Source organism: Elephas maximus, chromosome 19, assembly GCF_024166365.1.
Source record: "Elephas maximus indicus isolate mEleMax1 chromosome 19, mEleMax1 primary haplotype, whole genome shotgun sequence".
NCBI classification, from domain to species: domain Eukaryota; kingdom Metazoa; phylum Chordata; class Mammalia; order Proboscidea; family Elephantidae; genus Elephas; species Elephas maximus.
The window spans coordinates 24,173,287-24,199,216 of record NC_064837.1 but is presented as its reverse complement, the minus strand read 5'-3'; the positions used below and the strand labels follow the sequence as shown (position 1 = coordinate 24,199,216).

Below are 25,930 nucleotides of genomic sequence, written 5' to 3'. Positions count from 1 at the left end.
TCTATTTGTTGATCCGGCGTGGGGAGCATGTGCTAAAAGCATCTCCAAAGCCATTGCCAGGTCTTTCGCCCACAGAGCCAGTGGGTGGGTTCAAACCACCAACCATTCAGTTAGCAGCCAATCGTTTAACCATCTCCCCACAAGGCTCAAATTAAGGATACCACTCATTGCCTAATTACATGCCAATCAAAGAGAAGGTGGGGCAGTGTGGTCTGATCTGTGGACACTTCTAATCTGACACACTGGGGCTCTACGTTTCCATCCGCAAGATGCTTCTTTATATGAGGAACAAAGGTAACCGTGGACAGGAGATGCTTTCATTTCAGTTCATTTCTCCGGTGAGTCCAGACCAAGCGTGGTATGAGAGGTGGGCTGGGTGGGCAACGGTAGCCCTGGGCCTGAGAAGCTTCAGAACTTCCTACTCCACATACAATCCCAAATAGAAACAACACTAACCTTGCATGCACTCAGAAAATCAGAAATATGTACCCTCTAACCAGAAAGTCTTCAGACTCACAAAACCACAGACGCACCTGGAAACTGTGGAGCACGGCAATGTTGATCTCAACGACAGCCCGGTCTTTCCAAAGGGAGGCCACCTTGTGTGTTTCCAGGCCCATCCTCCTGCCCACTTCCTGCAGAGGCAGACAAATGGGCCTGAGTCGGTCCTTGCGGCTTGCCCCCAAGCCCACGCCTCCAGCCAGCCCAGCTGGGCGGCCCTCGTTACCTCCAGGATGTTGTAGCGCTGAACGTCACAGAGGTCCCGGACTCCGATCTCCGTGCCCATGTACCAGCCATTGAAGGGGCACCCTGGAAAGTCGAGGCCGCCCACCTCAAGCAGCATGTTGGCCACTGCAGGCAGGGCGTACCACTTCAGCTCCAGCTCCCGAAACCACTCGTACCTGGCCAGAGCCAGAGCCAGTTGCAATTAGAGCTCTCCCTTTTGTCCACAACCTCCCCCTCCAAAAAAAAACTCTTTAGAAAACAGTCAACCAAGAAAACTTTTCCAGGTATTGATCTTTAAGTTAATCCCACCTGGAGAGGTAAATTGGGAAGACTCTCCCAATTCATTTATTTATACGCATTCATTCGCTCATTCATTCATGGCAACATGTATTAAACATGAGGTATGCACCAAGCACTGGGCTAAAAGTTGAGAATCCAACATAACATACTGGTTAGGGACTCTAGTAGCAGAAAGCCTAGGTTCAAATCCTGCCTCAACCCTTACTAGCTGTGTGACCTTAGGATGTTCCTTAGCCTCTCTGTGCCTCAATTTCCTCATCAGCAAAACAGAGATACTAGCATCAAATTCGTGGGGCTATTATGAAGATAAAGGAGCTAATTCAGCTTCATTCATTTTTATATTCATTTCTCCCACAAATATTTATTGAGTACCTACTATGTACCAGGCACCCTGGTAGGTGTTGGGGATATATTGGTGAACAAGAAAGGCAAGATCCCTATTCTCGAGGAGCTGACAGTCTAGTGTATAGTATTGACTCTAGAATATAAAAAAATAAACAATAAAATAAAACAAAGTGATGCTAGACAAGGGTAGGTGTGCCTACTATAGCTTTAATGGTCAAGAGAAGCTTCTCTGAGGAGGTGACATTTTAGGAAATATTTCACTGACAAGAAGCAATGAACCATGCAAAAATCTGGGAGGAAGGCATGTCAGCAGAGGGAACAGCAAGTGCAAAGGCCCTGAGGTAGGATTGAGTTCCGCACATTCAAGGGACAAAAGGAGAAGTCCAGCCCAATGCCTGGTACATCAAACCCCAAATCCGTTGCCGTCAAGTCGATTTCGACTCATCGCAACTCTATAGGACAGATTAGAACCTCCTGGTACGTAGTAAGTCTCAATACATGGCAGTATTTTCGTAACCACAGGAGCCGCCTGGAGCAGGGGCTGAACTGGATAAGCTCCTGAAATCACTGGAGCTCTATGATTCTACTATAGTCAGGAGAGGGACAGCCATGGGAGTTGGCAGAAGGCAAAAGAGCCCTGGGCAGCTCAGTGAGACAACCAGGAGCCTTTCAAGGATTCCTCTCCTGTGGTCACTGCTTCCTAAGTTCTAGGGGTCCGTCTTTCTAAGCCTCTGCTTTTCCCTCATCATCCACATACCCTCGGAAGTCTGGAGGCCTGATGTGAAAGCGCAGACTCACCGCAGAAAGCAAGGGAGCCGGGTAAGCTTGAAAGCCAATCCCTCCAGGCATCACTGCTGCTGCCTGGCTTTGAGGGAGGTCAGGGGAGGTCTCCCATAGGGAAGTGGGGAGGCATGCCTGCCGACTTGCACTCCCAGCCCACTTACTTAGGATGCTCTAGGGGCACCTCAAGCACAAGGTCAGGTGGAATTTCAAAGAGCTCAGGGTCACGGCCATTCGCCTGCAGGACCAGAGGCAACACGTCGAAGCGGCTGTACTTGGGCTTCCAGCCTAGGTCAATGCATAGCTGGAAGGCAAGACAAACGTGGTGAGTCCACAGACCCAGGCACCCTAAGCCCTCCAGGCCCCTCTCCGTCACCCAATGCTGGGCTCCCTACCCAAAGAGCCAGGGCCCAGGCTGGCCGGGTACCTGGGTGAACTCCATGCTGGCGGGGTCTCCTATGATGTTGCCATCGGGCATCTGGTAGCCAGCATAACGGATGAGCTGAGCGTTCCACACCCGGAAGTCATGCTTCCCGTCACTCCGCTGGGGGAACACCGTGATGGCCGACCTTCCCCAGGACAGGACAGTGCTATTTACTGTGTAGCCCCGCGGGGACTCCTAGCCACCACCCCGCCGCTGGCTCCACCTCCCCCTCCACTCTTCCTAAGCACCAGCCCCCTGCAGCCAAACCAACTGGACCACCTACAGCCAGGCTCTCCCTGGCCTCGGTGTAACCTGCCCCATTTCCTGACATATCCTCTTCCTCCTTCCCCCTCCAACTCCTGCCCTTCCTTCAAGACCAGCGTAGGGAGCCCCCACTCTAGGAAGCGTTCTCATCCCTTAGTTGGGGTTAGTGGCCCCTCCACAGCTGTTTCCCTAGCTGCACGTTTCTTGCCTGGCAGTGAGCACTTGGATTCACAGAGGCCTGGAGCAGGGTCCGGGGGTCTTAGGCATCTCTGCAGCTTTCCCCTGCATCCCCACCCCACCCCCACCTAGCCCTGTGTTGGGTAGCCATTAAGTTGGCACTAAGTGTTTACTGAACAAAGAACGAATGAATGCCTGAATGAGATGCGCAGTTCTATCAGCCTTGGCATCTTTGGGTGGGGAGAGGTGAGGGATACGTACTGATGAGCAACAGGTCTCCCACCTCTAAGACAAACACCCACAAGAGCCATCTGCTGGGAACCAATCTCTCATCCACCCCAAAAAGTGGAGAGCCCTAACTCTGAACAATGATGACGTTACTTCTTAAAGATCCCCCACCCCCTCCGGAAACAGGCTGTGGACGCAGGCTAAGTTTATGGAGGCTTGGCTCACTATTAAGGGTCCCTGAAGACAACTGAGTCTCCTTTTTCCCTGGTTTCTCCTAGAATCTGAGACACCTCCCCTAACCCCACCTGCATCTTTTGGCTAACACTCTGGGGCAGTGGGCCCCAGGTGCTGCCCAGGGAAACGCAAACTCACCTTATGTTGCCCTGGTTGGTGGAATAGCGTATATGTCTGCAGATGTGTTCAAACATTTCCTTTGCGGTGGTACAGCTCCGGGCGTCAAAGACCTGCACACACCCCACCGGGACCAAGCCCATCAGGGACTGTATAGACAGAGGCCTTGGGTCCTCCAAACTGAGGCAAGTGGCCTAAACACCCAACACCCAAACACCTGGTAAAACACCAGGTGCCACTCAGTTGATTCCAACTCATGACACCCCATGTGTCAGAGTAGAACTGTGCTCCACAGGGTTTTCAATGGCTGATTTTTTTTAAGTAGGTGGCAGGCCTTTCTTCTGGGGTACCTCTGGGTAGACTCCAACCTCCAACTTTTTGGTTAGCAGCTGAGCAGGTTAACTGTTTGCACTACCCAGGGACTCCAAATACCAGGTAGAGGGATGCATTCTCCTCTCTGCATCAACTCTGCCCATCTCACAGTTCCCCCTAGCCATCCTTTCTCCTGCCCTCCCAGGTTTTGCCTCTGAGGGCGAATCTACTTAGAAGACTCCAACAAAAAACAAAATCCGAAGAAAACCTGATTTTAAAGCACCATGAACTGAGATTTCCATAGCCCTGGCCTAGTTACTTTGCAACACCCGAGCATATCATAAGGGGGCCTCTGGCACCAACGACACAGCCAGAGGTGGTTAATTGGCATTTCTAATCGATTTCTCTGTCAAGTGCTTTTGGTATTATCCAACAATAAATGATCCCCCAGGGAAAAGATGGCCTAGGATCTAGGATAAATAAAATGTGCTCTCGGAGCCAAGAATTCAAACATTTAAGGTAAACATCCTCTCTTGTGGCACTGGGACCTCAATAATAACAGAAACAAGGTTGTTTGGTTTTTTGATGGTGCTTAGTCTCCCAATTGCAACGCAAGAGAAAGGTCAGCCAGAAATCCTGGTGCTGAAATAGGGTTCTACATATCTAGATTTTATTAAAAAAAAAAAAAAAGCAGTTGCCATCAAGTCAATTCTCCTGGAAACCCCATGTGTGTCAGGGTAGAACAGTGCTCCACCAGGTTCACAGTGGCTGGTTTTCCAAATGTAGATCACCAGTCCTTTCTTCCAAGGCATTTCTGAGTGGACTTGAATGTCCAATTGTTCAGTTAGCAGCCAAGTATATCAACTGTTTGCACCATCTAGGGAGCTCTAGACATCTAGAGAGGGGTCCTATAATCCCATTTCATGTTCAGGGGTGTGAAGCGAGAATGCGGGGCTTTGGGTGGCTCTGAGCACAGCTCTGGGCCCAGCTTTTGCTAGGCTGTTCTGAATCATCTGCCCAGGGTCTGCCCACCTCCCCAGCTCCCTCTCCCACTTGGGTCTAAGGAAGTTCACCTGTAGGTTAGACCACTGGATCCTCCCGATGCAGCGGGGGGCATTGCGCCAGGCCTGCTTGGTGGCAAAGATGAGCTCATCCCCTGTCAGCTGGTAGGTTCCTGTTGTTCCGATCTCATTTGCTACCACTTCCAACCTGGCCAGATGTTCCTCTATTTTTGCCCTGGGAGACAGGAAGACATCAGGAAGATCAACAATGAGATGCCTTTAAATGCGGATTAATGCAATCCACAGAAACAGGAACTGAGCTAGGATGAGGCCAAGACGGCAAGATGTCCCCCACTAGGGACTCCTCCTGCCAGGGCTGGTTTCAAGTCACCTGTGAAAGCACATAAAGCCTTGTGCTTAGAAGGGCCCCACACTTGGTTTATGCTCTGCTGCCGCCGTCTTGAAATTCTTAATCATTTTTCAACAAAGAGCTTGCGAATTACATGACCAGTCCTGGCCCGTTTGGAACCTCGGTATTTCCAGGCTTTTTTTCTTTAACCATGTATTCATCTCAGCTTGAGCAGGGGGTGCGGTCCTCCTCGGACACTTACGAGACTTAGAGGATCTGCTCATCAAGTAACAGCAATGTTTCACCTCTGAGGAAGGGGAGCACCTGTTCTCTTCTCATGGTTAAGAGAAGGCAAGCCAAGTCTTCTCACAGAGCTCAGTGTGCCGAGTACTTCCTATGACTGAGGGGTCTTACTGAGTCTGTGAGGGAGGTATTTTTGTATTCATTTTATAGTCAAGGGCATCTAGGCTCTAGGAGGTTGAATTCCAGTCCCAGAAACATTAGCGTGGTCAAGAGCAGAGCCAGGGCTCAGACCCAGCCACCCTGATGCGGAGTCAGGCTCTTAACTGCTTGCAGTAATACCACCTTCCACTCCAGGGGGATTGTAAGCCCAGACACCTCAAGTGGCCACTTATGTTTTCCTGAGAGTCCAGTCAGGCCACCCTGGAGCCCAGCTCTGGGGACTCGGGCTGGCACATGGAGGAGCTCCCCACAGCGTGGTCAGACGCCCCAGGCTCCTAAATCACGCTATTTCTCACCCTCAGCCCAGCCCAGCTCCTCCAGAAATTCCATATGACATTTGTCAGCTTGCTTCTCCTCTCCCCTCCCCGACTTTGGAAATATCCCAAAAGGAGGGATTCAGTCAGAAAGGATTTGAAACACACACAACACAACACACAACGCGCACACACACATACAGAGCAACCTTGAGATTTCCAATCACCACCGAAGACTTTTGAAATGGCAACAGACAAACTATTTAAGGAATGAACTCCTGATTAAGGGCAGTAGAAAATGCAGAACAAAATGGCCTTTCTGCAGATAAAGAGTGTCTCAGCATCTCTTCTTGATTAAAAGGAAAAAAAGCACAAAGACAAAACACTTGATATTTATCCTCAAGGACACTTATGGCATAAGAGAGTGCCGGATGAAGGGGTTGCTGCCCCACCACTGGAAGCCCTCCCTCCCAAAAAAGCTTCTAGCAAGACCCTACCCCCCTACCCCCGCACCCAAGCATGAAAACAGTGACGCTCCTCGTCACGACGATGCTATAACACCCTTAGTAGTGTTAACATGCAGATACGTAAAAAATGATTATTTTTTTATGTTTGCATCCATTTCCTTTAGGGTTTCATATTTTATTACTGTTTTCATAAAGTCGTATCTCCAAGGGACTAGAAAACATTATGAGGAGTCCCTGGGTGGTACAAAGTGTAACGTGCTTGTCTGCTAATCAAAAGATTGGCAGTTTGAGTCCACCCAGGGGCACCTCAGAAGAAAGGCCTGGTGATCTGCTTCCCCAAAATCAGCCATGAAACCCCACGGAGCACAGTTCTACTCTGACACACATGGGGTCTCCAGGAGTCAGAGTCGACTCGATGGCAACTGGATTTTTTACGGTTTTTAAATTACATAAATCTGTTGCCGTCGAATCGATTCCGACTCACAGTGACCCTACAGGACAGAGTAGAACTACTTGCTGCAGGCCAGACACTATGCCTAGCACTTTATATACTTTAATTCATTGAATCTTTATAAGGTAGATACTATTATTATCTGAGGCACAGAGAAGTAACTTACCCACAACAATCTCCTATAAGCCAGGTTCTATTATTATCATCCCCATTTTACAGATGAGAAATGTGAGCCACGGAGAGGGTAAGTAGATTTCCCAAGGAAATAGGACTAGTTAATGACGGAATCAGGATTCAAACTCTAATAGTTTATACTCTCAACTCACAGTTCAACCACTATTGCTATGCCTCTTTGTCCCACGATTATGAAAACCTACTCCTTGGGGATATTTTTCCTTGGAAAACTAGGCTTTTGCCCTAGAACCACTGGGAATCTGGGAAGGAAAGGGGACTAGGGTCAGAGGAAAATGGCTGGAGAGAGCAGAACCCAGGGGAGTTTGGAGGAAGCGAGCCTTACTCTTTGAAGGAGCTGTAATACTGGTTGACAAATTCGATAGCTTGAGGTAGAAGCTCATCCGGGGGGGTAGGCTTGTCCCTTGGTCCTTTGGTAAAACTTTTGGGGCTCATGAGAGACCCCAGGCAAGACTTGGACTTGCAAGCAAGATCCTGGAAAGCAAAGGCATGAGGTGAGAGCAGGCCGCTTGGCCTATGGAGCAGGTGTTCATGTCCATCCTCCCCCAGCAGCCAGCTCCTCTGACCATTACCTTTCACTCTGGCTACTCTGCTCTCCACCCCTGGAGCACCTCCTCCTTGGGGTCCACCAGGCTTTCTCTCCAGCCAAATGTCTTCTCCTCTACTGACTGTACCCCAGTGGGTATGAGCTGAGGTTAGTTCTCCCACCCCAAGGCTCAGTCTCTGGCCCAGATCCCCAGCTGGCCTCAGATCCAGAGTCAACAGCTCAGTCCCTGGGAACAGGTCAACCACCTTCTCATTTAAAGAGTTCATTTAAAGAGGCTGATGTTGCCTCCTGTGGGAACACACTAAGGTGTACAGAAAAATGAATAGGAATGAGCAGGTACAAATCCCAAAGTCACAGGATGGCACAGAAAAAACACTGGAAGGAAGTACACCCAAAGGATAACTGTGGTGGTTTCTGGGAGGTGCGGAAAATCATCCTGCTTTCGTGGTCTTGAAATGTTTAATTCTTTTCTACTTTAAAACCATGGAATGCATTCTAAAGTTAGAATAAGAAACTTAAAAGATAGGAAGGAGCCTTAAAAGGCACTTAGTCTAACCACTTCGTTGAAGCATGAACTTCCTCTCCAATCTCCCTTTGTTAAGAGCTCTTGAACCCTTCCAGAGACAGGAAGCTCACTACCTCAGGATGTAGTTCAGTCTGCCTTTGGACACTTGGAAAATTCTTCCTGATGCTATGCTGAAATCTATCTCTTTAAGAAAGACATTAATTTGTACATGCAATAGGTAGTCTCATCCTGTGGATTAGCCACCATCCACCAGGGTGGTTAATAGAGAGTTGACATCATTTACTTCCTACTGTAATTTGTGAAGAATGTGAGTTTCTGTTCCCAACTCCTTTTGCCCAAGTAGATGATCGTTTGGTTTGCAAGGGGAGGGGTGAGGGAAGAAGCACCTATTTGGTCCACAAAGGGCCCCAGTGGCATCACCAGCCTGGGACAAGGTGGTCCTCCCTGAAGCCCCAGACTTCTCACCCCTTTGGCCTTTTGGTGAAGCGTGTCGTCAAAAGTCATCCCATTGCCCCAGTTTTTGATCCTCACGTGCCGTGGGCAGGCCAACGGGGGCGTAACCAGCTCCTTGTCCAGCTTGACCTGGGATTCTGAAGGCTTCTCAGATGGGAGGAAAAAAGCAGCGTTTTCCAAATGTCTCCAACCCCAAGACCCCACAGGTCTCACCCAAGTCCTGGCCCTGCTTTGGCTTTGGGTGGGGTGGGGAGCTATGCATGGGCATACAGAGCAGGCTGGTGCCCCATGCCCCTCCTCTCTTCCCAACAGCTCAGCCACCTGGGCCAGTGCCTGCTAAGAGTTCCGGGTGCCCAGGCCACCAGCCAGGCTTCTTTCCTCACCCAGACCCCTGCCAAATGCTTCCTCAGAGGAACTGCAGCAGGAGGGACTAAGGTTAGATGCAAGGGAGACTACTGTCACAGTCAATATTGCAGAGAACAGAAACTGGGCCAAGGAAGAATGTATCGCTGCCTTCCCTGGAGGCATTTAAGAACATGAAAACCATCTCTCCCACCTCCACCCACCTCTCCGCCACCACTCTGGAACACCAAGGTCAAAAGCACTTAGGGAAGATGGAGCTCGTGGGATGCAGGCTGGCACCAAAGGTTTAGCCAATGAGCCTGCGATTATTTGGAGGCACCCCATTCCTGGCTTCATGAACAATCTGGAATCACACCCGACCCGTGCCTGCCAGCCCACAAGGCAAATCATCGAGGTACCAACAGACCCAGTGGGGACCACCACTCCCAACCACTGTGGATCGTCCTGCTCCGCCAAACCCTTCCTCATGCCCACCTGTGTCCCCCTACCCAGGGCTCCCCACTTGCTGCACAAACCCCACTTCCTCTGCCCAGCAGCCCAGCCTCCATGAGGCTGCTCAGCCTGCATCTGCCTGGACGAGGAGGGGAGGGGGTTCCCATGCCCATGTGATCCACTGACCTGTGCCGTCCCGGTAAGGGGTGGGGAGGACTCATTCCCAGGCTTGCCGATGCCACGAAGCTTGGTGTCATCCTGTGTCACGGGACTGCAAAAGGAAACAGCCACTATGAGATCTAGTATCCGAGAGCCTCGAGGGGTCTTGGGGGTCTTCTCTACCAGCACCCTCATTTTTTCCCCTATATTTTATTTATTTCATTGTTGTTGTTGAGAATATACACAGCAAAACATACACCAATTCAACAGTATCTACGTGTACCATTTAGTGACACTGATGACGTTCTTGGAGTTGTGCGACCATTCTCAACCTCCTTTACTGAATTGTTCCTCTCTCATTAACACAAACTTACTGCCCCCTAAGGTTCCTATCTAGTTCTTTTGAGTTGCCAGCACGCTCATTTGATGGATGGGGAAACTGAGGTCCAGAGAGGTGGAGTGATTTGGTCATGGATGTACACTGAGTCAGAGGCAGAGCTAGAGGCCAGGGCCATGTCTCCTGGCTTCCAGGCAAGGATGATGTGTGTGTGGTGAAGGGGGGCGGAGACAGTTGGTCAAACCAAATCTCCCCATCTTCACCACCTCCCCCCTCTTTTCCTCTCTTACCTTCCTCCCACAAAGACAAAAAGAAGGGCAGCTGAGTCAAAGCTACTGGCCCAAACAGAAGCTCTGGGACCAGGAAGCCCTCAAAAACCAAGTAGAAACGTGGGACAAGGGCTGAGTGGGCAGAGAATGGTCCCTACAACTCTGTCCTCCCAGGCCAGCAGCCCTGCCCACCACCTTCTAGTTTTTAGTGACTTCAGGCTTTTTTTAAGCACTCGATTTGTTGTTGATAGTTGCTGTCCAGTCGATTCCGACTCACGGAGACCCCACGTGTGCAGGGTAGAACTGTTCTATAGGGTTTTCAAAGCTGTGACCTTTCACAAGCAGATAAAAGCAGATCTGTCTTCGGAGACTCCGCTGGGTGCGTTCAAACTGCCAACGTTTCGGCTAGGAGTCAAAAGCTTAGCCATCTGCACCACCCACAGACTCCTAAGTTTTCAACATGGAAAATTTTAAACATATAAAATAATCATGGGCTCCCCACTCAGATTCAACTCAGTTAACAATTATTAATTTACAGCCAATCTTGTTTCAACAATACCCCTTAGCCCCATCGTTATTTTAAAGCAAATCCAAGACATGATTTGTGAGTATTATTGGAAGAGAAAGACTTTAAAAAATATATACTGGTTTTATTTATTTTAAAACGAGTTGCATTTGGAAAGGGAAAAAAGCCCAAATTGCCTGAAGTCATTCAGAAAGAGTTGATTCTGGCTTGGGATTTCAAGGTTGCTCTCCTGGCAAACAACAGAGAGCAGAAGACACACAACCCCTCTCTGCTGCATATGTGTGAATGTCCCTCCAAGTCATGCCCCACACTTGCTTCCATGTAGGGAGACTCACTCCACAGGTGCATCGTACCAGTTTGAAAGCTTGTCATGTTCCATTTTGGTTGCCGTATTTTCTGGAACGCGAGTGTGTTTGTGCACACACATCTGAGGCAGATGGGGTTAGAGGGTATTACAGAGGTCTCTCCTTTTCTACTTTATACGTATCTGTGAGGTCAGGATATAATGAGGGAGGACATACTGCTTTTTTTAATCAGAAGACGTAGTGGCTCTATATCTATATTAACATTATATTATTAACTATGTATACTGTTGTTAGGTGCCATTGAGTCAGTTCCGACTCTTAGCGGCCCTATGTACAAAACAAAACTCTGCCCCGTCCTGTGCCATCCTCACAACCATTGCTATGTTTGAGCCCATTGTCACAGCTACTGCGTCAACCCATCTAGTTGAGGGTCTTTCACTGACCTTCTACTTTTCCAAGCATGATGTTCTTCTCCAGGTCCCGCCTACAAGGAGGCCTGGTGGTACAGCCGTTAAGCACTCAGCTGCTAACTGAAAGGTCAGCAGTTGGAACTCACCAGCTACTCCACAGGAGAAAGGTGTGACAGTTTGCGTCCATAAAAATTTATGGCCTTGGAAACCCTATGGGTCACTATGAGTCAGAACAGACTTGACAGCAGTGGGTGGGAACTCTAAAGAGATAAGTTCCTCTAAAAGAACGTAAGTAAAAATCAGAAAGCCTCGTTTTTAAAAGCTGTCTGAAAACTCACCACGTAACTGTGCCATATTGGCCTCAAAACTGTATAGATGGTCTGATGCTGGCTCTGTGTGTGTGTGTGTGTGGGTGTGTGTGTGTGGGTGTGTGTGTGTACAAGCACAGAAAAAAACCTGGGAAGAAATGCCACTCAATGTTAACAGTGACTAGCACTGAGTGATGGGCAATTTTAATCTTTCTTTATACCTTTCTGCATCTTCCACATTTTTATAGGAACCATGAATTACTTTCATAATTGGTAATTTTTTTGTAACTTAAGAAATGAATAAACAAAGCTATGACACACACACACCAGCCCTCACCCCTGCTCCTCCCGTTAGCCAATGCCTTTACTAGCTCCTGAGAGATGAGGTGACCAGATGTCAGGTGGGCACATTAAGGACCTGGATACTCATTGCCAAATTATTGCATTGTTTATCCAGACACTCATGCAATTTGACTAAATCCCCAGCCATGTGTGTTCCACATTCCTGCTTGGTCCTTCACAGGGAGGGGGGATCCTTGAAGACTTGCCATCAAACGGAGGGGTGTTGAGGGAATGGCTTGCTTAGACTCAGAACTATGCATAAGCCTTTGAGTGGCTGAGGATGGCTTGTTTGGAGTCCTGGGATCCTGTTTCCCCGCAGTTCCCACCCGTCCCACTCTCTTGCACCTCCATACACCAAGGAGGAGATGGCACTCTGGGAAGTAGACCTTACTTGTAGAACAAGAACGTTTTAACTACATCTGTCCTAAAGGGCGTAGCAGTCTGGGTGCTGAAATACCCTCTGCAGAGAGCCTCCAAGTTCTGAAACATCCAGAATTCCTACCTGGCTGCACACCGCCTCTCATGGGAGCCCCTGCCTCCCTCCCGGGGCAAAACCCGGCCGGGCGAGAGTACCTGGCTCGGCTGGGGCGGCAGGAGGGCTGCGGCCGAAAGATCCTGCGGAGGAGCCGGCAGAGCCGGGGCCGGACGGCCTCGCACGCCGCGCCCAGCCCCTCGCGCATGGCCCGGGCGCCCGCGCAGCTCCGAGGGCGCCCCGCTCGCTCGCGCCGCCGCCGGCCCTTTATCGCTTCCCGCCCGCGCCCGGGGCGGGGCGAGCCGGAGCAGCGGCTCAGGCCGGGCTTCGCGTCGCCTCCGGGGTGTCGGCCCTGCAGGCGGCCACGTCCCCCCGGCCGGCCACCCCCTCTCCCGCGCCTCCGCGTTTCTGCTGCCATCCTGGGGGAGCCCCCACACCCGGGGGCCCCCAGTGGGCAGTCACAGGGGAGTTTGCGGCTTGATGCCACTGGACTTCTTCCGAACTAAGAGCCTGAGGGATGTATGGCCTCGGGTTGGTTTGTTCTCGGTGAAGTAACAACCGTCATAACCATCATAACTCCCGTTGTATAACTTTATTGTTTACAAAGCAAACCTTTCCTGTCCGTTATTTCATCGACTCCTTACTAAACCAGATCAGGAAGGCAGTTTTATATTATTATCCGCATTTTAGTGAGGAGGCAGCTGGAGCCCAGAGAGGTTAGGGATCTTGCCCAAGGCCACAAAGCAGCCCCAGAGACTGCCCAAGGACACAGCCCAAGCTCTCTCCACCTCCAAGAAGGGCTATTTCTTTTCCGTGTGTTCTGTGTGATTCCACAAAGGAAGCCAAAGAAAGTGCAGGGCCTCTGCTCCTCTGCCCACCGCCAGGTGTGACCTTTTGATGGGAGAATGGAAGGGGTGGACCAGAAGCCCCTTCGGTCCCTCTCAGCCCTCTAGTCCTTACTACCTGAAGATGACAGGGATTCCTGACTTTGCTCCATCTGTAAATTGCTCCTTACTTCCTGAGCAGAGTGACACTGAGGGTCCAGGTAAGAACAGGGCTACTGCCCTCAACCACAAATTAAAGTGGCATAAAAGAGGCTACCTGTTTTCTGAGCCAGTTGCCACCCAGTTGGCAACATGTCGCTCAACTTTGTTCCAAATTCCTGATTTCTCCATCTAGATGTTCCCGCATTTGTCTGTGTTTCTAAAACACACACACACATACCAGCACCCTTCCTAATCATTTGTTTACATAGAACATAGATTCATCAATCACATATAATAAGTTTTTGGTCTTATTAGACCTAAATGGATTTGAAAACTGCCTTTTGAAATCAAAATATACTAATTGGCCCCCCCTTGCTTTCAGGATAAAATCCCCTTTGTACTGCTGCTTCCTCTTCCAGTAACAACCCCCCCGTCCCCCCCCCTACCCCGACTGTATTATCAAAGTCCAGCTGGGCTGACCTCCTCCCAAAGCCTTCTCCCACCCCACCCCTCCCCACACTACAGCTGGGCTGGGCACTCTGCAGTCTCCTCAGGACTTCTACCACCCTGCCCACTGCACCCAGTCTCCTGTCACCTACTAAAAAAACGCATTGCCGTCTAGCCACCCCCTAACCCATCAATATATGAAGCTCTTTTGAATCTCGTTCTTGGTGTCCTCCTCCCCAAACCCGTGAGATGGGTGTCATTTCACCCCATTTCCTCTCTGACAACAGGAACTAGGTCACTGTCCCTTTTACAGCTCAGCACACAGTAGGCCCTCAGGGAGAGCCCATATAATGTGGCAATTTGGATCTGAATGGTCCAAAGAGACAAGCTGGTCCTCAGGAAGACTGGTAATGCTATTAGAGGGTACGGAATTAAGGCCTACGGGCTGTGGGTCACACTGTAAAGACTCAGGGAGGAAGGAGACTCAGGATGGCCTCAAAAGATGAAGGATGGATCAGGTCAGGATGAGTCGAGGTGAGGAACATGCTGTACAGGCACTGGGAAAGTGAGCATGGCTGGGCTGGGCGGGTGGGTGCCCTCTGTCTGGGGAGAGCTATCATACAAAACCCTGCAGTACAGCCTCAGTGTGGTGACGGGCAATGGGGAGCCACTACAGTCTCTAGAGCAGGAGCATGACTTGCTGACAGTCAAGTTGGAGGAAGAGAGGTCAGAGGCAGGGGCTGGAGCTGGGGAGGCTAGCTGGCAGAGTCTGCAGCAATGAGGCAGAGAGAAGAAAGAGATGCGGGACTTGGTGACTGACCCTGGGAAGGGTCAAAGCAGACTCTTGAGCTCAGGTGTGGGGGTCAGGCCCTCCTGATACACCAAGAGGAATGAAGAAGCCACTGTCAGTCTGTAGCATTTTGAGCCTGAGGTGCCAACAGGACATCCAGCAGCCATCTGACCTTGCATTCTCATCTCTTGGTCTCTTGACCACCTCAGCAACCACCATCCCACCTGCCTGGTTTCAAATAGTCTCTCTTCTGGTTCGTTCCAGCCCCCATGCCTGGACTGTCTTGCTCAAGAACCTGCAATGTCTCCACACTGCCCAGCACAGAAAGCCAAAATCTTCTCCCTGGCAGCCGAGCCTTCAGTGTTCTGGCCTTGCCTTTTCTATCCCAGCTCCCACTCCCCCATCCACCACCCCACCCTGGCCAAGCACAGTCATACTCGATTCTGCTTCTGAGTCTGCTCATCCTGCCCCTCCTTCCTGGAATGTCTTTGCTACTTCCCTTCACCTCCCCACATTCAGCCCACTCTTCAAAGTCCACAAAGCCCACATCACTTTTACAAAGCCAGCTGTTGTAGAGGGCTTTTCGTGTTGCTCAGTCCCATCCTAGCTGCCAACAATAACAATGAGACAACTACGGCAGATGCTATTTATTGAGCGCTTACTCTGCGTCAGGCACTATGTAGAAAAGCTCGTTTAGTTCTTATCACAACTCAGGCGTAGTGGTTAAGAGCTTGGCTGTTAACTTAAAGGTTGGCAGCTTGAATCCGCCAGCTTTCCTTGGGACTCTGTGGGGCAGTTCTACTCTGTTCTATAAGGTCGCTATGAGTCAGAATCGACTTGACGGCAATGGGTTTTGTTTTGTTTTTTCTCTTACAGGTAAGGAAACTGAGACTCAGAGACTACGGGACTTGCCGAAGATCACAGAGCTATTAAGTGGCAAAGCCATTTGTTTATCCCCGAGCCCATGCTCTTAGCCATTACGTTATTCTGCTGCCTATGACAGGTACACTCGGGGTTGCCATATTCCCCAGTGCCAGGGGGTGCCCTTCCCACCACAGTCAACAGGAAAGGCTTCTCCAGAGCTGTGAGGTCAGCCCAGCAGCCCTGATAGACTGGGCTTTGGTTTGATTCATGCCGTCGTGTGGTTACAGATCCACGTGAATTTCCACCTGAGCAAGACTCAAACTCCAGTGGACAAGGGACCTCCTCCGCAGGGTTGTCTGGAAGCCTGCCCACTGGTGCAGGAGTTGACTAATTCTCGCAGTCCCACCTAAGGCTTGCCTCTCCTACCGGCCAGGCATCGGGGAGCATGAAGAGCCCAAACTTCGGGTTCAAGTTAGAGTTCTGAAATTACCAGTCACATGATCTTGGGGAAGTCATTCCCTCCCAGATCTCCTACTTCCTCACCTATAAAATGAACCAAAAATAAGTGCTTCACAGAGCCCCCCCACCCCCCAACCCCAAGAAGATCCACTGAGATGCAGTACATGTGCAGTACCCTGCATGGCCCTGGCACAGAGCGGGTGGTCAAGAGATTATAATAAACACTGACATTTGCACAGTGCTTATGCTGTGCTGGGCACGCTGCTGGGTGGTTCACATACACACTCGCATTTAATCCTCAGCATGCTACGAGGTGGGTATGATTGCTGATGAGAACATCTGAGGCTCAGAGAGGGTAATTCAGCCTAGGTCACACAGCCAGTGAGAGACAACACAAGGTCAGCTAATGAGGTGCCACACAGGGCTCCAATCCGGTTTTTCTAACTCACATCCTGGTACTCTTCATGAGAATGATGTCCAAAATGTCTGGCAACTGGTGAGGCGTGCACACTGGTGAATCAGGACAGAAGTCAGGATCCCGTCCTGGTTCTAACCACCAGACCCTACAGCCTCCTGTTCTCACATCAGGTCTCTGCCCACATTCTTTTCTAAAGATCTGAAGCTCCTTGAGGTCCTTGTCCCGTGTACCTTCCTACTTCACATAGTGCCACACATAGTGAGGTGCCCAATAAATAGTGGCTGCTTTAAACCCCAACAGGGACAGCCAGGAAGCAACTGGAGAGGTAAGACAGATCAGAGGCCAGGAGCAGAGAGAGGAACTCTGAGTCAGCGATGCTGAGGGAGGAAGGGAAGTCAAGGCAAGGAGAGCAAGAAGTGGCAGCAGGGAACAGCTTACCTGGAGGTTTGATAGATGGTTTTCCCCGTGTTGTTGTTGATGTCCTTTTTCTCAGACAAGTCGTACTGGGAGGATTTGGCCTTGAACAGAAACTTCCAGGGACAGGCCATCTTCGTGGCTTTGCAAAGCAGGTCACTTATCGGGATTTAAACTCAGATGCTTGCTCTTTGGTGTGAGGCTGAGAAAGGGAAGGAGAGACTGTTATGGAAGACTGAGAACGAGTTTTCAGAGCTGTGCCTTCTCAAGATGGTTGGCTTATTAAAGAATCAAAAGCTAGTGTAAGCCTTGAACAGCCCCTTCATCAATGCTTTGCAACCTCTGCTCCTATTCTGGGGGCCCTGTGGACATAGACTTCAATGCTACAAAGTCAGATAGCAATTCAACTGAAAAATAGTGGACCTTTGGATCACCATTCGACAAGGACATGTATACCTGATGAGCCTCTTTAACAGAACCTGTTGGGCCACCCGACCCTGAGCAAGCTTCATCACTGGCCAGAGGCAAGGTCAGAGGGGAGACAGGTGGTCAATGAAACGAGTCCCTTTGCCTGCCCCTGTAACCAGAGTTTCCAGCACCTCTAATTAAAACCAGTTGGTGTTGAGTCAACTCGGATTCATGGCACCTTATGTGTGCCAGAGTAGAACTGGCCTCCATAGGCTTTTCAATAGTTAATTTTTCAAAAGTAGATTGCCAGGACTTTCTTCCAAGGTGCCTCTGGGTGGCCTCAAACCTCTAACCTTTCGGTTTGCAGCTGAGAGTGTTAACCTGTTGCACCACCTTGGAACTCTGTGCCTCTAATTAGCAATTGCAATTTTATGCCTGTTATTGGGGGAGAAAGCACTCAAGTTGTACTGCTTTTCTTTTAAGCTTTTGCAATTGTTGTTCATCCTAAGCCAGTAGTACCAACTGCTCCTTTTTTATGAATTATTATTTGTGGAAAAAAATGCACTCAACTCTCAATATTTGAAATCATTTCTGTTAACAAAAGCTAGTAAATGGAGAGCTAAGAGGGGACCCAGTTCTGGTCTGAGCTTGCCCACAAGAAACCTCCTCACTGGAAAAAAAACCCTTGGCGTTGGGAGGCAGTGTGTAAGAATTTTAGAGTCACACAGACCTGGGTTCAAATCCCAGCTCTACTAGTACATGACCTGGATCAAGTTATTTAACTGAAACATGTTTCTCCATCCAAGAAATGGGTTTAATAATATCCATCTTGCCAGAATTTGTTTCAGCAAGAGGGATCATTATAAGGAATGGATAAGAGAATCGATGTAAAATTCTAGTAAATACTCCTCCCTTTCTATTCCAAAAAAAAAAAACCGAGTTTTCCAGAAAGTTTTCACCTGTAGTATATTACAACCACAGTAATTCTTTGAAGAGAAGAAATCTGAACAAGACGCCCTGTTCAAATAGCCAAACCTCATGTTGGCATTTCTGTGCCTCTACTTTCTACCAGCTTCTCTCTGTGGTCAAAAAACTCCCTCAGCTTTTCTGAGTTTTCCCAGACAGGAAGGAGCAGCACCCTCTCAAAGAGCAGCTTCCCCAGAAATGAGGACCACTCACCTTTGCAGCTGGCCGTGCTGCCGCAGGATAGGAACAAACAAGCTGGGGGTAAACTTGCACCTCAGAGCTTCAGAACCAACTATAACTTCTCAGTCACCTCACCAGAGCTGGCTGGGAGGTTTCAAATCAGAGATGCTGAGTTCTCTGGTGCCAGAGCCTCAGTCTTCAACTCACTGCAAAGTTTTGACCACACTGGCAGCTAAGAAGTATTTATACCCACCCAGAGCCATCCAGGGAGACTTTTTTGCATAAAGGTTTCTTTTTTGTTTCCAAAGGGAGTGTCCCTGGCTGGGTGTAGAGTTAGCTAATTTATGACTGGGACTGTGGGTGACTTGGTGGTGCTGTTACATCACTCTGTGTTGTATATACTCAGTAGATCCACCTCTTCCTGGTCCCAAGTCCAAGAAGGCAACAGGGTGGCAGGGCCCATAGAGTCACCATGTAGCTAGGTTCTATTTGGCCAAGCCACATAGTCTAACTTTCAGCATCTGGGGAATTTTTTCCCCCAGTAGGGAGCTCTCTGGCTAATTCCTGCCCATCCTCTCAGTTTTCCAGTTTGCAGCAGGAGTCCAGGAAGCCAGGGAATATTGACAGGATGGAACATTCTGGAAAATGTCCAGGTTACAAAAGGCCAGCAGTGCTGAATGATGCCAGTATTCAAAACAGCCTCCTGAAATATTCAGCTTGAAGATTTTAGAATGGCGGAGGGCTGGCAGAGAGGCCTCAAAGATGTTGGTGTCACTCATGCCTTGCTCCCGCAGGAGCTCTAAGTAAGCTTTGATAGAATGGCAGATAGATTTATTGTCCACAGCAGGGGAAATGACCTTTTCTTATAACCAGTGAAATCTTCACTCTCAAATACAGCCTTCCTACATGGCATGAATTTTCCCATTATGTAAGTAAAATAACTACGTTACGGAATTGTCAAAAAATTGAGGGGAAAATAATCACCCTGGATCTCACCATCCTAACGCATTGCTATCACCATCGATTTGTTTCCTTCCTGTCTTTCCCAAGTTAAATTCAGCATTAAAATGGATTGAATTTGTCTAAGATTCACAGACAAAGGGTCACCAGAAAAGAATGAAGAGAAGCTCAAAAGAATTTTCTTTGAATGAATGAATGAAAAACAGGAGTAGACGGCCATGAGTTTCAACATACCAAAGTCATTCTTCTTCCAAACTTCAGTCAGTTCAGGGAAACCAAGATTTATTGAAGAAGGGTCCAGAGTCCCTGACCTCAGGGAGTGGATAAAATACAGAATGATAGATGCAGTGATGAAGGGATGGCATGGTGCAGAAACACCTGTACCTGCGTTGCTCAGGGAAGGTTCACAGAGAACACCAGGGCAGGATTTTGAGGGATAACTGGGAGTTTGCCGCACTCTAACCTCTATTCCTTTAACTGCCTCCACTTATTCTGATTACACCTGCAACAAATACGTGTATTAACTCCTTTAATCCCTCCCCCCAAAAATAACCCTATGAGGTGGGTGCTTTTACTTAGGATTCATGGAATCTTCTAGAATTCCATCTTCTTGGCATTAGAACACCAGGTTGGTTGGTTTTGCTTCATAAATGGTGGTATTCAGCTATTTGATCTCCCAAACATGTGGCAGATGGGATTTTGGCACATGGGCAGTGAAATCCCAGGACCTGTGCATGCTACCCTCCCCTTGGGCTGTTGCTCCGGCTGGCTTCCTTGGATGCTCCCCTCCCAAGGAAGAGAATCTCTCCCAAGTGCAGTCCCTGGTACTGTCTCCAAGTCCTCATTATCTTGTTTTATCTTGTTGTGGACATGCCTCCAGCAGGGGGCCTCCCTTTTCGTGGCGTCCTGAAGTGTGTGGTGCTTATAATCGCCCAGCTGCTTGCAGATCCATGGCCTTCTTTGATTCTCCTCTCCCTTGGACAGGTGTGGAAACCGAGGCACCGGGAACCTCAAGGAGAATCTGTGGCTGAGGCAAGCTGGAACCCAGGTCTCCTGACTGTCTCCCCACTAACCCGTGAACACTTGGGGGCAGGGACTCACCATGCTGTCCTCATCACCAACACCTATGGCAGCCCTTGGCACTGAATGGGTGCTCAGGAGGTATTAGCTGAATGAACGGTGGCAACCAGAGTCTCCGAAATGCCTGGCTCAGCTCGGTCAATATTTGTTTCTTTCCCCTTTCTGCCCCCTTTGTGTTCTGCTCACACTAGCAGTCCAGTCTTATAGGTCGCCATATCACTGAAGGTCTTCCTCTAACCTAGCGTCTGCCAACCATGTTGTTCTTGGCCTATAGCAGGGTCAGCAGTTACCGTCTAACCCCAAGTACCAGGCCTTTTTTTTTTTTTTTAATATTTTATTGTATTTTAGGTGAACTTTTACTCAGTAAATTAGGTTCGCATTTAACAATTTTTGTACAAGTAGCTCTGTGACATTGGTTTCAATTTTCGCAGTGTCAGCATTCTCATTATTTCCATTCCATTTGTTCTGTTTCTATTGATCTAGCTTCCTTGCTCCTCTTTGCCTTCTCAACTTTGCTTATGGGTAAATATTGACTGTTTTGTCTCATACAGTTGATTGTTCAAGGGATTACATGTTTCACGGGTGACATTGCTTATTTTATAAGCCTAACTAGTATTTGGCTGAAAGGAGACCTCTGGGAGTGGTTTCAGTTCCAGGTAAATAGGGTATGTTAGGCTGATAGTCTTGGGGGTTTCTCTAGTCTCTATCAGTCCAGAAAGTCTGGTCTTTTTTAGAAATTTGAGTTCTGTTCTACATTTTTCTCCCATTCTGTCTGGGACCTTCTATGGTGTCCCTGGTCAGAATGGTAAGTAGGGGTAGCTGGGCACCATCTAGTTCTTTCGGTCTCAGGCAGAAAAGGCTGTGGTTCATGTGGGCTATCAGTCCCATGGACTAGTTTCTCCTTTGAACCTTTGATTTTCTTCATTCTCTTTTGCTCCAGACAGGAAGAGACCAATAGTTGTATCTTAGATGGCCACTCGCAAGCTTTTAAAGCCCCAGACACTACTCAGCAAACTAGGATATAGAACATTATCTTTATGAACTTTGTTATGCCAATTGACTGAATTGTCCCACAAACCTATGGTGCCAAGTCCTTCAACCCAGTAAACCAATCCCATGGGGTGTTTGGATATGTCGAGGGGGTCTCTGTAACTGTGCCTTCTATGTGCTTTATTATGTACACAAATATATATATGTAGCATGCCCAAATATATGTAAATACTTATTCCCACAAATATACCGCAGGTGCACGTGCATGTACTCACCTTCCTATACACATATAGCATACAAATCTACCTCTGTAACCACACACAGATTTTTTGGTTGTTATTACTGTTGTTGCGAAATTGTATGTTACATCATTTACCGTAATTGTCCTTTATTCATGTTTACCTCTAAGTTTCTTTATTTATCTTGGTCAAGCTGCCAAGCACCAGATTTTGAGGGCACAGCTGGAATTAACCGAAAGGTCCTGGGTTCTAGTAACAGCTCTACTACCGACTTGCTGTGTGACCTTGGAAAGGTTACCCCATCTCTCTGGGCCCAATTTTTTACATGACAAATTGTGGCCACTCCCTTGGTAGTACCAGTACCAATACCAGTTTCCACTGAGTTGATTCTAACTCATGGTGACCCCATATGTGTCAGAGTAGAACTGCTCTCCATAGGGTTTTCAAAGGCTGCTTTTTCAGAAGTAGAGTGCCAGGCTTTTCTTCCGAGGCACCTCTGGGTGGACTTGAACCTCCAACCTTTCTGTTAGCAACCAAGCATATCGCACCACCCAGGGTCTGCTTCTCAAAGATATAAGTGAAGATGAGACCGGAAGAACTAGACGGTGCCCAGCTACAATCAATGACTGCCCTGACAGGGAACACAACAGAGAACCCCCAAGGGAGCGGGAGAGCAGTGGGATGTAGACCTCCAGTTCTCATAAAAAGACCAGACTTAATGGTGTAAGACTAGAAGGACCCCGGAGGTCATGGTCCCCAGACCTTCTGTTAGCCCAAGACTAGAACCATTCCCAAAGCCAACTATTCAGACAGGGATTGGACTGAACTATGGAATAGAAAATTATACTGGTGCGAAGTGAGCCTCTTGGCTCAAGTAAACACATGAGACTATGTGGGCAGCTCCTGTCTGGAGGAGAAATGAGAAGGCAGAGGGGGTCAGAAGCTGGCTGAATGGACACGGAATTAGAGGGTAGAGAGAAGGAGTGTGCTGTCTCATTAGGAGGAGAGCAACTAGGAGGATATAAAACCAAAAAACCAAGCCCACTGCCGTCGAGTCGATTCCGACTCATAGCGACCCTATAGGACAGAGTAGAACTGCCCCATAGAGTTTCCAAGGAGCGCCTGGTGGATTTGAACTGCCGACCTCTTGGTTAGCAGCCGTAGCACTTAACCACTATGCCACCAGGGTTTCCAGGAGGATATAGCAAGGTGTATATAAATTTTTGTATAAGAGACTGACTTCATTTGTAAACTTTCACTTAAAGTGTATTTAAAAAAAGATATAAGTGAAGAAAATGTCAAGCAAGAACTCTTGGACCCTGCTGTGGTGAGACAGCAAAGATTTTCCTTTCGATGAAGAGTAAGCAGGTAGTCATGCTGGCTTTCAAAGCACCCTCCTCAGACAGGTCAGCAGTCCACCCCAAACACTTGCATCTGAAGTCCCAGCACTCTTTTACCAGGGAGCAGGAAGAGAAGAGAAATGAAAGTAGCGGTAGGGATCGCACAGGCACAGAGAGAGAAGACACTCACACGGTCACACAGAGAGGCAGCCCCCAGCCGGGACAAAAGCAGGGAGGCTCCTGACACCCACCCCAGAACTCCTGTCTGCGGAGTTCGGGACCCACCCTCACTCTGGAGGTTGTCATGGCTTTCCCTCTCCGTGTCCCCTGTGGCTCCCTGGACCTGTACGGCTGCCTCCCCCTTGGCCCTGGTCACCCAACAGGCCGCATTCCTGGGCCTTCTCTGATGATGGATGTGGCAGGTGAATTCTGGCTCCCTTACAGCTGGGGAGAAATCAAAGGAGCACCTTGAAGGGCAGGCAGGGCAGTTGGGCCCTCCGCCCCGGGAGTGGAGATGGGGGTTGTGAGGCTGCTGTGGACGAGCACTTGGAAATGTTCTCCTCCCCTCCTCACCAGAGTATCGTGGGCATCACCCTGACAGCAACCAGGGCTGGCACTCCTCAGTCTAGTCATCCTGGGACTAATTATCCATCCAATAAAGTTGGTCTGTCCCTATACTGGGTTGTGGAGACAATTCAGCTGCAGTTGGCTCTTGGGAGTTAGCAACTTGGAAGCCCTTTCTCCAGAAGCAATGATCAGAGCTAATGCTCACTCACCGTGTACAAGGCACTTACATGTATCAACTCATCTAATCCACACAACAGATCAATTAGGTGGCTGCTATAATTAGCCCCATTTTACAGAGGAGGAAATTGAAAAAAAAAAAATGACTAGTCCAAAATCACATAGTCAAGTGCTGACAGGGCTAAAATTCCAGAGTCTTAACTTGCATGCTAGAGCTCCTCACTGCCACGGAGTGCCCAGAGTCAGAATCAGAATCAGGCTCCAAGCCCGTGCTCCTGCACCGCACCACTTTGTATTACCCCTCCTTTAATCATACTTCTCAGTGATAAGAATAATTGCTGCTACTCTGTCGTGAGCGATTGCTTAAAAGATACAGCCACACCTTGAGCTTTACATACATTATCTCAGTCATTAACATAAAGGAATCAGGTATTAAAATAAAAAATTCCAGGTCCCACCAGCAATCCCTTCTGGATTGCCTTAGGCAGGCTGCAATTACGTTGGGACACTCATCATTTGATCTTGCCTTCACCATCATCAGTAAGGACATCTAACAACCCTATGTGGAAAGCACTATCCTTACCCCTAATTCATGAACGAGGAAAATTGGGCAATCTCCCCAGTATCCTTCAGCAATAAGTGGTGGAGCTGAGGGTTGAACCCAGATCTGAGACCATGGCCCTCAACAGACTCTGGATTATTCCCTGCCAGTGCACCCACTGTGCTGGTGCCCATTTTGCTGCATATAAGCCCACCTTAGGGGGCAAAGAGGAGACGGACCAGGAAGCGGGGTTGGAGACTGAGGACAAGGTAAGAGCTGAGGATACCCGGGGTTGGGTTTTCTTCCTTCGGCACCAATGTCTGGTACCAGCTCTGTGCAGTACAGAGTGGGCAGGGTGACCACTTGGAAGGAGCAGAGGAGGGTCGGTGGACTGAGGCTCTGTGCGTGCCCCCTGCTTCACCGAAGCCCCCGTGGACTCCACCCATCAGCCCTTCAAGGGAGCTACAATTATCCCTAATTTCTCACCCAAGAGAAAGGGGCAGAGCTGGGATTTGAACCCAGAATTAACAGGCTCCAAAGGCCAGACACTTCATATGTGTTTAGGGGGCACTTGTTAGCAGGGCTCAGCATGATGGTGGACAAAGAGGTGATCCCAAAGACCCAACCCTGGTCCTCACTCCCGGAATATGCATAACAGCAGTGAGAAGGACCACCCTTTGCTGTATGGAGTTCTGTAAATACAGGAGGATAGTGCCTGTCACACTTGTCCCAGCATTCCCATGGTACACATTAGGCGCTCAGACACTGATGGCGTGGATGATTTGTGCACTTACTATACGCACCACACTTTGGCCATCTTCATGACAACCCTGAAATTTCAGTATCATAATTCTCATTCTGTAGGTGGGGTACTGAGGCTCCAGGAGGTGGTCTACTTGCTCAAGGATGGACAATCAAAACTGGCAGAACCAGAAATTCAGACCTAGGTTCTCCCAGCTCCAAAGCCTGAATTTATGCCTGGCCCAATCCTGCTCTGGTAGTCTACGCAGTGCTTGGCTGCGCTGTGTGGGTGCAGAAGGCACCGGGCCACAGGGGTGAGGGGAGCTCAAGGATGGGAGATCTTTCAGGCAGGAGGGGGGCTTGAAGGAAGGAAGGATTTAAACAGAGTGAGAGGACTGAGGAGGGTGTCTTCAACCGGGAAAAAAGCCCAGCCTCCATGGCTGCTAATTGCAGGGATGGATTACCCAACCAGCAAAGTACACACGGGCTTGATTGTGCTTACTACAGATTAGTAAGTAAACACAATTAAACCTGTGCGCTTTGCTTACCGTAAGACTGTGTGTACCTTGCTCGCTAGTTAATCCACCCCTGGCTAAGTGAGACAGTTGCTGTTCCTTCTCCAAAATGGGGGTTCTTTATTCTCTAGACTCAGGGATTTTCCCACTCTGGTCCAGGAAGTTCAGCTCAATACACCAGACACCAGTGGCCCAAATGAGAAAAAGAAAGTAGCAGAGTGGCAGTGTGTGGTTGTCATGGTGAGCCTCAAGGCTGGTGGGGAGATACTGCTACATGACCTCAGTGGCCAGGAGGGTTTCTGAGCAGCCCCTGCCA

The 25,930-nt window shown here is 49.1% G+C and overlaps 1 protein-coding gene across 2 annotated transcripts in view; it reads right to left on the bottom strand.

Annotated features, from left to right (window-relative positions):
• NOS2 (nitric oxide synthase 2) overlaps nucleotides 1-17,094 on the bottom strand; it is a 41,473-nt gene extending 24,379 nt beyond the window's left edge. The window contains exons 1-10 of one of the 2 annotated variants that reach the window (XM_049860999.1): nucleotides 16,935-17,094; nucleotides 9,591-9,675; nucleotides 8,622-8,753; nucleotides 7,409-7,557; nucleotides 4,981-5,143; nucleotides 3,617-3,708; nucleotides 2,579-2,720; nucleotides 2,316-2,455; nucleotides 728-902; nucleotides 534-635 (exon numbers count right to left, since the gene is read on the bottom strand). In XM_049860999.1, the coding sequence (XP_049716956.1) occupies nucleotides 534-635; nucleotides 728-902; nucleotides 2,316-2,455; nucleotides 2,579-2,720; nucleotides 3,617-3,708; nucleotides 4,981-5,143; nucleotides 7,409-7,557; nucleotides 8,622-8,753; nucleotides 9,591-9,675; nucleotides 16,935-17,044 (1,290 nt within the window). In that variant the 5' untranslated portion in view covers nucleotides 17,045-17,094. Of the gene's footprint in view, nucleotides 1-533; nucleotides 636-727; nucleotides 903-2,315; nucleotides 2,456-2,578; nucleotides 2,721-3,616; nucleotides 3,709-4,980; nucleotides 5,144-7,408; nucleotides 7,558-8,621; nucleotides 8,754-9,590; nucleotides 9,676-12,633; nucleotides 12,762-16,934 lie in introns of those variants that run through there. The other variant, XM_049861000.1, reaches the window with a different exon arrangement.
• Between the last annotated feature and the right edge of the window lie 8,836 nt (nucleotides 17,095-25,930).